Here is a 13352-nt window from a genome sequence, read left to right as displayed (position 1 = left end):
TTAGATTTCATTCACTTCCTGCTGTGTAGGAGACAGACGTCTGTGGGATCAATTTAAAATCCTCTCACTTATTTCAGCTGTGACTGTCTTCTTTGTCACTGCACCAGTTTATTTATGGCAGTAAAGCAGATGTATTTTCAGTCTGGATTCTTTCCAACTGGGCCATCGTATTGGTTCAATCTGGATTGGAATCATCTTTGTGTATCAATCAAACACTGGACGCTCTGCGTCTCCACACGCTCTTAAACGTTTCATTGGGACCATTTATTTGTTGCTTTTACATGATTCTCATGTTTCTGCAGAATCAATTAATTCCAGTAAAGGCAGCAGATGCTCTGACAGAGCTCTACGTGTTTATTAGGAGGGAATGCTGGGTAACTAGGAAGCAGGCCAGAGGAGGTTAGAAGTCCACTGAGGACTCTAAACATCCATTTTGGCTGTTTCAAGGCAGCGCAGCTAAATATTTAACACGACTTAATGCACCATGCTGAGAAACAGACTGTCAGATCGTGTAAAAACCACTCCGCACCCTCGCACAGCCGCTCTCCCTCCAACTCCCTGACCAAGGTGGCGGGCCAGAGCGCTTTAAAAGCCTGATTTCACTCCCCCTGAAGTCGTCTGATGACTTTTCTCCTCTCTGCCGTCGCTTGTAGTTGGAGGAACGTCAACACGAAACCTCCTGACCCAAAAATCCAGCGACGTGTTCATGCACAAACGCACGCACATGGACAGGCGGCAGCGAGTTTTCTGTTTAATTGATGCTGGTGTCTTTTGTTTTGTGTCGTGCAGGTCTAGAGTTCTGTTTATTGGTTTCTGTACTTTGTTTAGTCTCTGCATTAAAGGGGTTCGTACGTTTTCTCTGCTGATGAGTGTGGTTTCTTCCCAGAAGCAGATTCATATTTTGAGTACTGGCCTCTCATGTTAGTGTGTGTTATGGAAAACTCAAAATACTACATTTGAACATCCTGGCACCTTCCTTTCATTTCCTATTCCTCAGTTCGCATGTTGTCATGTCCTGTTATTTCATTTCATTTTGTCCTTTATTTCAAACATGGAAATAGAGATTTGATATTCATTATTTCATCCACTAGTTTATTTTAGGACCTTGTCTTGAAGTGTCATCATCGGGGGAAATGATTGTACTTGTCTTGAAGCTGTAGCAGTTTCCTGAGAGACGTCCACAAAAACAGTGACAGTGTCTTAAAATGAGAGATTTCCTGTTTGGTATCATGAGTTTGTCACTGAGGAAAGTGAGTGAGTCACCCAAAGCCCTGTGTAAGCGCTGCCACTTTCCAATATATTTCACAGAAATCTAGGGATAAAGGAAGTAATGTAAATCAGAATCTTTTGCCTTGAGGCGGGCGCACTTTATTGTAAGCTGTCATCTAAGTTGATGTAATTCAAGTCTGTAATGTCTGCACTGGCAGGCAGATAAAACAGAGGCAGTAAAACTAAAATCAGTGAAAATGAGAAATCAGTGCAGATGCTCTCCAGAGGATCAATAACATCCATCATGAATGTACAGATAATTTAAATGTAATCTGGGCATCAGCTTTCAGGATCATGGCCAGTCAGTCGCTGAAATTTTCACCCAATGCCAAGACTTTGATTCTTCCTCTGGGGATCATGCATATATACAGTGAAGGAAAAGCTTTTTCCACATACACAAACATACAAATAGTTTACTGGTTACCACCCAGCCTACACACTGGTATGGCCCCAGTATGGCCCAAATATCAATGAGGACCCCGTGTGAGTGAAATTAAAATGCATCTGGCTCTTTATTTCTTAAGGGAGAAGTCTTATGACTACTTCCTCTTGTTGACAGTCCTCTAATATGGCTCTGATTTTATGTCTTCTGTTTCCTGCTCCTGAGGCCTTTATTTAACTGCATCCTGTGTCAATGTGTGTGTGTGTGCTTTTACACCACTGCAACTGCTGCTGTGTAACCAAGATTAAGAGGGGGAGTGATTAACTAAAAGCTACAGAATTACTGCTCCAAAATAAGCCTATTCAAGCTGGAACCCTCAGATGGAGGAAAGGGGGGGATTCAGAGAGGGACGCAAACTGCAGCATGAGCAGCATGGTTGTAATTAGCAATAACAGCGAGACAAAGTGATCACAGGCAGGTTACTTCAGGCGCCTCCTTCGAAAGCTTCCTCACTGTCCGCCTGGAAGAGGAAAAAAACATTTACATTTGTGTTTCAGAAAGGAGTCTGCAATTAAACTGCAGCGGAAGAGGCTTTGCTAAATGCCACAGCGAGCTGTTCATGCCCCCATCAGGTGACACCACATGCTTATTAAGTTTTAGGCAGTGGAGCGTCGTCCCTCTGCAGCACAACAGAGAAAGAGGAAGTCCCACTGTTCGACTCCTAACCAGGCAAAACAGGAAACACCAACTTACAATAGTGTTGTATAAAACTGAGGCAGGTTCAGGCAACAGAATCTCTTTGGTGAAGATGGTTGATTACCTCCACAGACGTCCTGACCTCAGTACGAACATGGTTCATATTCCTAAATAAAGTTTTGTTGAAATGACCTCAGACTAGTGGACACAGAGAACCAGTTTGTTTCTGGCTGTTTAATGTATATTCTGCTTTGTAGTCTGTATTTATACACAGTGCTCAGAGAGTGGTGGTTGGGGTCAGTAGGAGTTTGCCTCCTCGACTTCCCCTCACAGATTAATCCAGCCCTGCAACGACCCTTTATCCACCGAGGGTAATGGAGCTCTTTTTATTGACCACTACAACACAGACGTGTCTATACTGGACAAAACCCATTTACCACCAGGTCCCTGGGCTGTGCTATTCTCATCCTCACCTCACTCCTGCATTCTCTACCATCACACCAACTTCTCCTCCAACAAATGCTGTTGTTTTTATTCCAGTGCCTCTTCTGAACCGCCGTCGACAGGACGACCAGCGTCTGGCCCTGGGTTGGAGGTCTGGTGGGGGCACTGGCGTTCGCAGTTGGGTAAGTTTGATCAGAGCTTTGATATTCGATCCCCTGCCCCCTCTCCTCTTTTTTTTTTTAGGGCTAGCGAGAGGCAGGCAGCACTGATGGAAGCTGGACTAATTAATTCTGAGATCAATGAGGAGGGATGCAGCTATGCCTCCCTCCAGATGTGCAGGCGGTGCATTGATCGGCGCCGGGGGGTTCGATACCTCTATCCTCATCTCTTCCCTCTTTCTTTCCCCAAATGAGGAGCAAGAGTTGTCCCTCTGCTGCCTTTGATCTCCACCATGTGACATTTACTCTTTTCTACTCAATGAGCGATGGAGCCACAAATAACCAGTGCTCAGATTAAGAGCTGCAGAAGCAGATTTTTTTTGCTCATCTGGAACTGAGCATTTTGTCAATGTAAAGATTCAAAGTGTCTCTCTGGAGCCGTTGTATCCAGAAATACATTTGTCAGGCTCGCAGGCTGGTGCGCGGCTCGCTCCAAGGCTGGTGGCTGCGAGCGCCTGTTCCACATGAACAACAGCGCCCGCCTGCTGAATGCTGATTGGGCATAATTGGGGGTTAGTGATGCGGTGTAATTAGAGTGATTACAGTCATCAAATCCCCGTGGAGACGCTCCTCACCGTCCAACGTCCAAGACACGTGCAGCAGTTTTGTGGCGAGATGCAAAAACTGAGAGGTGGCCTTCACTCAGCTGATGTAGACGGGCGTTGTTCAGATGTCAGACATTTTGTCCAGGAAGTTTTTACAAAGCATGGAGCAGAAGAACAAGACTGAATTCCTGAATCAGTCGTCTGTGCTTTAAAGGACAAACACAGCCTCAGCACAACCTGTGTAATGGACCTGAACTCAAGTACTTTACCCAAGTGATGATGCTCACTGTGTGGTGCTGGGCCAAAAACTTTCCCTCCATCTCAACACAGCACTCTGTCTCTCAAACACACTCACACACTCACTGTTCTAAATGAGTCAGATCAGTGGTTCAGACAATACAAAGTGCACACACACAAAAACTGGCTCCTCATTTTCTCTCGCTCCAAAACTGTGGAGGTTTATTAACGACAAAACTCTCAGATGAGTACAAAATGAAAATCGTCAGTCTGTAAGATTTGATTTTAGAGTTTGCAAATCAGTAGAGGAGCAGGAGGCAACACACACCACAGACTTACAACGCTTTCTCCTAAAAATGAGATTTATTTACTCCTCATTTATTTTCCCAATTACATCTGTGGTTTCGCTGCAGTCCTGAGACCTTAGTTTCTGAGGCTGGTGTGTGGTTAGGCTGAAGCAGCAAAAGCAGCCTTGTTAAGGCTGAGGAACGACAGTGGTTTCAGTTAAATATTAACTAAGTAAACACATTGTGTTTTCTCCTTCCTGTCACCTTTGACCTTTTCAATATTTTACTAAGACCACAGTCTGTCCTGAACTCTAACTAACTCTTAGTGCTGTGAAACATAAGAAAGTTTGTGAACATTCAGCAGATACATCCAGTGTTCCTCATTATGTGTGTTTCTGTCACTGTTGCTAACGAGCTGTATAGAAACGTCATTTTTGGATACAGGGTCTATGATGTGATCATTTTGTAAATACTGTAGTTTTGGAGAATATGGATCAACGCTTCAGGAAAAACAACATCTTTATGACTTCGACTACAACTTCTGTTTATGTATCAAATGACACAACAGTTTATGGCGATGTGGTCAGTGTGTGTACACAGTTCAGATCAGCGGAGGTGTGATCGATCCTAAAGTCATTCTGCATCATGCCAATGAGCCCAGAGTCATAAACTAGTAGAGAGGAAATAGTTTTAGAGAAAACTAAACTCTGCAGCATCGACTATATGGATGATGGATTATACTTGAGCAGTGGTTTGAGAAATTCTCATGGAAGTTTTAATACATTTTTAGATTCATGGTTTCTGGAAAGTGATGTAACTGCTGTGACACAGCTGCTGTTTGTTTATGTAGGAACAAACTACAGACTCTTTACAGCCACCTTTAAGCACTCTGTTTGTAATGATGGTGAAATGAGGCTTTCCAGAAGCAATGAGGCTTCACAGCCGAGTGTATCCCCAAAAGATTCATCACTCGAAGCCTCATTAATGACCTAATACTTTTTCATGAACTGTAGTTATTGTTGTTACTTGGTTTGACTTCACAGAGAGAGAGAGAGAGGGAGAAAAGGGAATGGCTGATTTAAAGAGGAGTTCATTTGGGCAAATGTATGTGACTCAGGAGAGAGAGGGGGAAGCTTTTATTTTGAAGGTTTCTTCACCTCCCCCTGCCTGGTGTGGACTCCATCACAGAGACAGTGGAGACTGGATCACATGCAGAAACTGCAGAGCCAGAGAGATGAGAGTACGATGTGTTTCAAGGTGAAGAAGAAACAGAGAAAATATTTATTTCAATAAGTGGTAAAGTGCTGAAACCGAAGCCTCGTTCATCCTCAGTCACGTGTTTCCCTGAAAAACCTCCATACAAAGCTTCATGAGAAACTGTTTTACTCCTCAGTGTCATACATAACATCACTGTCACTTTCAGTTGAGATAAATGTTACTGTCTGTGCTGTAAACTGCCAGACATTCAAGCTGACTGCTTCCCATAACTGGACTCATGGACTCTTCTCCTCCCACATCAATTTAAAGCCAACTTCAGCAATTTATTGAGCCTTTTCCCAACAGCAGCTTTTCCTTTAATAAGCCTCCATACATTTGGAGAGAGAGAGAGAGAGAGAGAGAGAGAGAGAGACAGAGAGAGAGAGAGAGAAGAGACAGAGAGAGAGAGAGAGAGGCCCGTCTGCAGGGTTCAGCCTGTTACAGCAGACGGCAGCTGTCCCACCTGAGCTGTCACATATGTTTGATACCCCATGATGCAAGTGGGCCAATTAAGGGCGTCTCACGGGAGCGTTTGGCACTGTGCACGTTTACTGACAACACACACACACCACACACACACAGGCTGCTGTAATATCTCAGGTGATCTCGACAGACTACTTGTCGGTGTTGGATGATAATCAGTGGGTGTTAACAGGAGCAGGAATGAGATGAGATACAGAATACAGTACGACATTAAACAAACTGTCAAACACGTCTAATTGCTGTAGTCCTGCTAACACTGTGAATGAATGCAGTGTTCACACAGTCCTGTTCTGCTCTGATGGTGATGTTCTGTTTGGATCAGATGTTTCCTTTGGTTTTCCTCCGCAGTGAAAAGGCTGATACAAATAGCAATACTGTAAATCAATGCTATTTAAATTGTCAGTGTCAGTTGGTCCATCACTGAAATATCACAGCAACTGTGAAATGAATTTAAACTTGTACGATCATCATGAACCTTAAACCTGCTGAATATTAGCATGCTAGCATTAGCATTGGGAGTGTTTTAGCATGGTGATGCTAGCATTTAGCTAAAACCACAGCTGCTAGCAGGCTCTTCTACAAATGAAAAAGCCTAAATATGTTGTTCTGCAGTCACATGTCAGATTTTTGATTCTTGTCTTCTTCTAAGTCGTTGGCTCTGTAGTATTCAGAGGAGTTTTTACTTTACTTACATTAAATTATTCTATCCTATACTCTATTGTATCAGTGTATTATATAGTTTATAGTTTGTATGACCTGCTTATGTAACAGTAATTACATGAAGCTGACACTCCCAGTCAGGCCTTTGAAGTGGTTCATCATTCACCTTGTGAAGACGGAAATAAATTTAAAAAAAAAAAAAAAAAACTTAAATGTATGAGATCCATTTAACTGTGGAATGAGACTCACCCGGTGTTACAGGTGAAGCAACATTGTGTAGAGGATGAAGAGGAGCTCTGACAAAGCTCCTCCCCTCACATGACTCACCTCAGACCAGGAAACAGTTTGTTCCTCGTCTTCTCTAAAGAGACACAGGCTGAAAAACATTCGATCAGATTCACCTTCAGACCAAACTAACAGCTTCCTCTGAGTGAGTCCAGCTACAGGAGAGAAAAGAGGAAAACTACAACACTGCTGCTTCAACCTGCTGACTCTCCACACACTGAAGGTGAGTTTGACTAAAACCACCACTCAAAGTGAAAGTGAATCTCAGTGAAGTTAGTAGAGGAGGGAGGGGAGCCATGACTGACTGTTCTTTCTGTCTGCTGTGTTTTCAGCTTCACTCAGACTAAATGGCTTCCAGATCAGAGGAGGATCTCTGCTGTCCGGTCTGTCAGGAGGTCTTTAGAGATCCTGTTGTTCTGTCATGTAGCCACAGCTTCTGTAAAGACTGTCTGAAGAGATGGTGGAGAGAGAAACAAACACCAGACTGTCCAGTTTGTAAGAGAAGATCTTCAAGGTCAGATCCACCCTGTAACCTGGTGTTAAAGAAGCTGTGTGAGTCCTTCTTACAGGAGAGAGATCAGAGATCTTCAGAGGCTCTCTGCAGTCTGCACTCTGAGAAACTCAAACTCTTCTGTCTGGACCATCAGCAGCCAGTGTGTGTCATCTGTCTACATTCAGTAACACACAAAAACCACAGCTTCAGTCCCATCGATGAAGCTGCACAACAACACAAGAAGGAACTTCAGGAAACTCTGGAGCCCTTAAAGGAGAAGTTAAAGAGTTTAGAAGAAGTTAAAGTGGAGTTTGATCAAACAGCAGATCACATTAAGGTCCAGGCCCGACACACAGAGAGGCAGATTAAGGAGCAGTTTAAGAAGCTTCACCAGTTTCTAGAAGAGGAAGAGGAGGCCAGGATGGCTGCACTGAGGGAGGAAGAGGAGCAGAAGAGTCAGATGATGAAGGAGAAGATGGAGGCTCTGAGCAGAGAGATAGCAGCTCTTTCACACACAGTCAGAGCCACAGAGGACGAGCTGAGAGCTGAAGACGTCTCATTCCTCAACAACTACAAGGCTGCAGTGGAAAGAGTCCAGCAGCGCCCCCTGCTGGAGGATCACCAGCTGCTCTCAGGAGCTCTGATAGACCAGGCCAAACACCTGGGCAACCTGACCTTCAACATCTGGAACAAGATGAAGGACATGGTCTCCTACAGTCCTGTGGTTCTGGACCCAAACACTGCTCATCCAGAACTGATCCTGTCTGAAGATCTGACCAGTGTGAGTGAAGGAGAGGAACAGCAGCTTCCTGACAATCCAGAGAGATTTGATTATGACTGCTCTGTCCTGGGCTCTGAGGGTTTTAACTCAGGGACTCACAGCTGGGATGTCGAGGTTGGAGACAATACAAACTGGGAAGTGGGTGTGATAGCAGAGTCTGTCCAGAGGAAGAGAAACATACGGTCTGGATTATGGGGAATATGGTTCTATGGAGGTGAATACTCAGCACTGTCACCATCAGCTCCATCCACTGTTCTCTCACTGCAGAAGAAGCTCCAGAGGATCAGAGTGAATCTGGACTGGAACAGAGGAAAGTTGTCGTTCTCTGATCCTGATACTAACACACACATACACACCTTCACACACACTTTCACTGAGAAGATGTTTCCATTCATTAACACTGTGGATAATCTCCCAGTGAAGATGTTACCACCGAAGGTCTCTGTGACAGTGGAACAGATCAGTGATAAATCAGAGATAAACAGTCTTGTGGAGTAACACAAGTGTAACTGTATTTATTTACTTTTACATTTACATTCTTAAAGTAACACCTTTAGGTAATCTATTGATTTTAATTCTACATTATTCACTCTGAAATTTGAGAAAGTAGTTGTGGTTTAGTTGCTGACATTTGCTACTTAGTTAGCTACCAACTTAGCTGAATTGCTAGCCAATCCCAAATCAGCCTGTTAGCATATTAGCCAGGTCTAACTAAGAAACAAACCACTGAATGGAGAACAGCCAATTTACAACAACTATATTTTCAGCTCAAAATTTCTGTCCATTAGCTTATACCTACCTAAACGTGTGAACTAGGCCTACAGCGTTTTGGAATGTGGGCTGACTTCCTCTCTCTGTGAAGCTCTGCAGATTTACATTATTGTTCTTTCCTCCATTTCATCCTGTGGGAAAACAGATGAGGTAAAAACGGCTTTTTCTGGTGCTGTTTTTATTCCAAAAGATTTAGTTGCAAGACAACGAAGTGAAAACAAAATGTTCCATGAAACTGTGAATTCACAGTTTTATTATCTTCCTCTCTGATTTTTCACTCTAGAATAATGCTGTGGAAAATAAAAGGTAAAGGAAAAATCGGGTCTTAATCAGACAGAACGTCACCTACTGTCTCATTATTCCAGTGGTGTGTTTATCTTTCTTTTAGTTCTCACTGTGTTTTTTTCTACTTTCATGTCTGTGCGTTACCTTCAGAGCTGGAGTCAGGACGTAGTTAGCCTAGCTTAGCATAAAGACTGAAAGCAGAGGGAAACTGCTAGCCCGGCTCTGCTGAAAGTTAAAAAACAAGACCCACCAACCTCTCCAAAGCTCACTAATTTAACATGTTATATCTCATTGGTTTAATTCCTACAAACATGTAATAATGACAATGTGTGGTCTGAAGAGGAGTGTGTTGTGTAAAGAAAGTTCAGCACTCACCTTCCCTTAAAAAGAACTGTCTGAATCTGTTTAATGACACCAAGCCATACTGCAGAAATATTATTATTATTATTTTATTATGGTGATGATTATTAGCAGTATAGTATAGTAGGAACAGTAACAGTAGCAGTAAGGAAATGGCACCATGTAATTAGACTCAGTTATGTAATAGACCTGTGTAACTGGTCTAAATAAAGATTGACGGAGTGCACTTGAGTAAAAATGAATAAGATATATATATACATTTATAATGTAATATATTCCTGGTATGATAACTGAGAATGAGTATTTAAATATTGATAGTCTTTATATAAATGCTGTATTTCCGGATGCTGATGTTGATTTAATATTTCTAGCTGAAATAAAAACGTCATTTTTAATATTTCTTGTCTCCATTATACATGATTTATTCCACCAACGTTGAACGTGTCATACAGTGCATCATTATTTTCAGGACCGAGCCCCAAACAGCAGACACGCATGCGTCCTGGCGCTCCGGGCAGGCAGCGGGATGCAGTGCCGCCGCCGTGGCTCAGTGCGCCCCGAGCAGCCAGAGCGCACGGTTACAATGAGCTTCTCCATCGGTCCGACTGAGAGCCAGCGTCAGTACCGAGCTTCGAGCAGCAGACACACCGCCGCCGACCCTAACCGACACCAGCTCCGCCCGCCCGCAGCAGGATGCCCGGGGGAAAGAGAGGGCTTGTGGCACCGCAGAACACTTTTCTGGAGAACATCGTCCGGCGTTCAAGTGGTGAGTCCGCGCGCCGGAGCGAGCCTTGTTTTTTGGGTTTGGTTTGACCAGACGGCTCGGACCCAGACTCTGCTGGAATACTGTGTGGTGTTTCTGGGTTCAACCACGGAGGGTTGGCGGAGGACAAACCGCCAGAAATTCACTTTTATATCTGCATTTACTTACAGTGACGGAGTTCACCCTGTCTGTAAGACTACATGTGTTTCTGATGTTATACATCATAACAAGTAACCAACTGATCTGAGCCGTAGCAGAAGAGACTGTTCACACGGGGAGAAACGTGAAGTGCTGGTTTGACATAAATATAAGAGGATTTTAGTTCATATCTTCGGCTGCTCACCGGGAGCCACAGTTTACGCACCGTTTTATTCCACCTCATTATTCTGTGTTTGACTTTTCGAGATGAAATTATGTAAATTGTCCCTGCAAATTCTGAGGCTTCATTATGTGACACCAGAATAGCAGCCGTGCCGAGAACACTGTGTTACCGCGTTATTAGCAGCAAATGAAAAAGTTTATTTCGGTCATTAACTCGCCCGTTTGTGTTTGATAAACACTGACACCTGCTCAGCCAATAAAGCTGGAGCTGGATCATTCATTTACTGTCAGCTCAGCCTCTTCTTAGTCTTAGAGTTATTATTAGTGTTATTTACTGGAACCTGAGTCGTGATTGAAACAAATAACCGCGTTAGTTTCTGCTGTATGATGCGTCATTATGTAATAGACCGCTGTAGCTGCGTTTTGTTTATGGGACAGTAAAATGAGACATCTACTGGGGTAAATAATAAATAGCTGCTCTGTTGTTCATCTTCTTAATGTGCTCACTACACGCAGTTGCAGTATTGGTTGTTTTTTGTTTTTATCAGCGCACAGCTCTTGGTTTTTTTCCCCTTTCTTTCTGCGCTGCAAACTGCGCCTGGATTTGGCACCGGCCTGAGAAATACGCGCTCTCTCCTCTGATTAGATTGATTTCTTTTCCTTAATCTTCCCAGAAAAGTCAGCGGAGTAATTGGCCGGAATGAAAGTCAGGGTTGTGGGTGTCTGTCTGTGTTTGTGTGTGTGTGTGTGTGTGTGTGTGTGTGGTGCTCGGGCGGAGATAAGGTCAAGAGGACTGTTCCAGAAATCTTTCTATCTGTCATCGCGGTGTTTGAGCCTCCGGGACGGCCACGGGACTCTTGTGCGGCCCCTCAGGAGGCTTTCAGCGCTAATTGGAGAGCCATTGGTGTAGTGGTTATTTATTTGTTTATTGTCTGCTTGAGGAGTCACACAAGCACCTGGCTGGAATGAGGTGGAGAGCAGACGATGTGGAGATTGTTGTGGGACTGTTCAGAGGCCTCAGATCAGATGCTGCAGGAAATATTGACACTAAAACCGCAGCTACGTGGATCACACACTCACTGTATGGTGCATACAGGGTTTAATGTCATGTTGTTGAATATCAGATACTGGGCTGCAACTAACAAATACATCAGATATTTACATTCAGGTTTTTATTAATAAAGAAACAGATCTTGTTACTTTACAGACAAAACAGAAAACAGGATGTAAGCAGTCCAACTCAGACATCAGAGCAAAAGGGAGGAATAGTAAAACAAAAACCAATGATTTAGATTAAATAAGAGTCAGTTCTTTACATATACAGATAAAGCTTTGGAACCTGTCGCTTTTTAATGGTAACTAACTCTGACCTCTGACTGTTTCAGGTTATCCAGATACTAAAAGCTGAAGTTTAGGATCAGTTCCTGCAAATCCAAAGTTGGTTAACAGTGTATAAAACAGTCTCTGAGATCGTCCCCAACTTCAAAGAGGAAAAACTGTTAGTTAACAGTCAACAGCTACACTTTTTACATTGTTATGTCACTATAGCATATCAGGATCAGTCTGTAAAATCCAGCATCAGTCCGGCTATAAATCCATCTTAATAATCCATCATGATAAGTGACATTTTTATCTCTAACCAGATCACTTTGTTTACAGGACTTGCAGGGAAGTAGCAAGAAGACAAATCAATGCATGCAGACCTATGGCACATTATAGGGTACATGCCAACCACAAGAGTAAGAAATAGAAATGAAGTGCTTAAAGGCCAAAGGAGAACAAGTCCTGTTGATAAAAGCCAACGCAGCGTGATAGGTGGAAAGAATCTTAATCTTACTGAGTCCTTTCAATACTGTCACTCAAAGTAAATAAAGAGTATGGTTTTGACCTGCTCTATATGAAAAGTGTCCTGAGATAACCTCTGTTATGAGTCGGTTTTATATAAATAAACTGGTATTCTAGCAGCTCAGTTCTGCACAGTAAAGTCACTGTTTTTGTCAGTGGAGTCTGGTAGTGATATATAGTGATGTTTCTAGTTAACACTTAGAATAACAATCTGAGCCTGTCAGTGGAAAAACAAGCACTTTAGTGGACGTACTTTAACGTGGACAGTTGTCCATTGGATTACATTTCAGCAGCTGTTTACGCTGTTCTTACTCAAAACTGCACTGATTCCAAAGATGTTGGTCCCTTTCAGTGATTAACACCTGAAACACTGGAGAATAAGGCCCAGGTTAAAAAATCCTGGAGTTATCCTGTAAAGCGATTGAAAAAGTTTCTGTGGGTCAACTTATCGATTAATATACTCATCATTTTCAGCTCCAGAGCAATCACTAATTTGCATGAAATGCATGATATGCTGTGGATGTACAACAGGTTTCTCTGATCACAGCTGCAGAAAAACAGGTTGGAAACCTGTTGTAACTTAAATGAAAAGCTGTCCTGTAGCCTATCATAGAATTTCCTGGAAATTGAATCAGAGCTGTTAAAGCTAAAATAATCTCATCAGTGGGTTTCAGAAGAGACCTGAAGTCCCGTGATGGTCCGACTGCTGCATCAGATTAAGTAGTGCCTGTTGGTACTGGCCTTCAGGCAGCCATATTGGTCGAACTTTGGTTCAACTAAGTAATTGACTGTGATGAAAGAGGAGAGCAGAAAAGGTCAAGATGATTCCGTTTTCTTTTTTTTTTCATGTGTGTGTTGCATTAAGTCTTAGTCAGCTCTTTAATTTCAAAGGGCACTCAGGAGGCTGCAGCGGGCAGGTTTTAGGCTTAAAACAGGAAGGTGATAAATTTAAGAAACTATAGTTCCCTTT

At 43.0% G+C, this 13352-nt stretch overlaps 2 protein-coding genes across 2 annotated transcripts in view; both read left to right on the top strand.

The window, feature by feature from the left end:
* Positions 1-9848, top strand: part of LOC108901640 (uncharacterized) — a 68351-nt gene extending 58503 nt beyond the window's left edge. The window contains exon 4 of the mRNA XM_051078359.1: positions 8152-9848. Within this exon, the coding sequence (XP_050934316.1) occupies positions 8152-8535 (384 nt within the window). The 3' untranslated portion in view covers positions 8536-9848. The remainder of the gene's footprint in view (positions 1-8151) is intronic.
* Positions 9849-9991: 143 nt separating this feature from the next.
* Positions 9992-13352, top strand: part of kcnh5b (potassium voltage-gated channel, subfamily H (eag-related), member 5b) — a 111939-nt gene continuing 108578 nt past the window's right edge. Inside the window, exon 1 of the mRNA XM_018703199.2 lies at positions 9992-10219. Within this exon, the coding sequence (XP_018558715.1) occupies positions 10147-10219 (73 nt within the window). The 5' untranslated portion in view covers positions 9992-10146. The remainder of the gene's footprint in view (positions 10220-13352) is intronic.

Source organism: Lates calcarifer, linkage group LG19, assembly GCF_001640805.2.
Source record: "Lates calcarifer isolate ASB-BC8 linkage group LG19, TLL_Latcal_v3, whole genome shotgun sequence".
NCBI classification, from domain to species: Eukaryota; Metazoa; Chordata; class Actinopteri; family Centropomidae; genus Lates; species Lates calcarifer.
The sequence above is the reverse complement of the archived record's forward strand: the minus strand, read 5'-3'. Positions and strand labels throughout refer to the sequence as shown.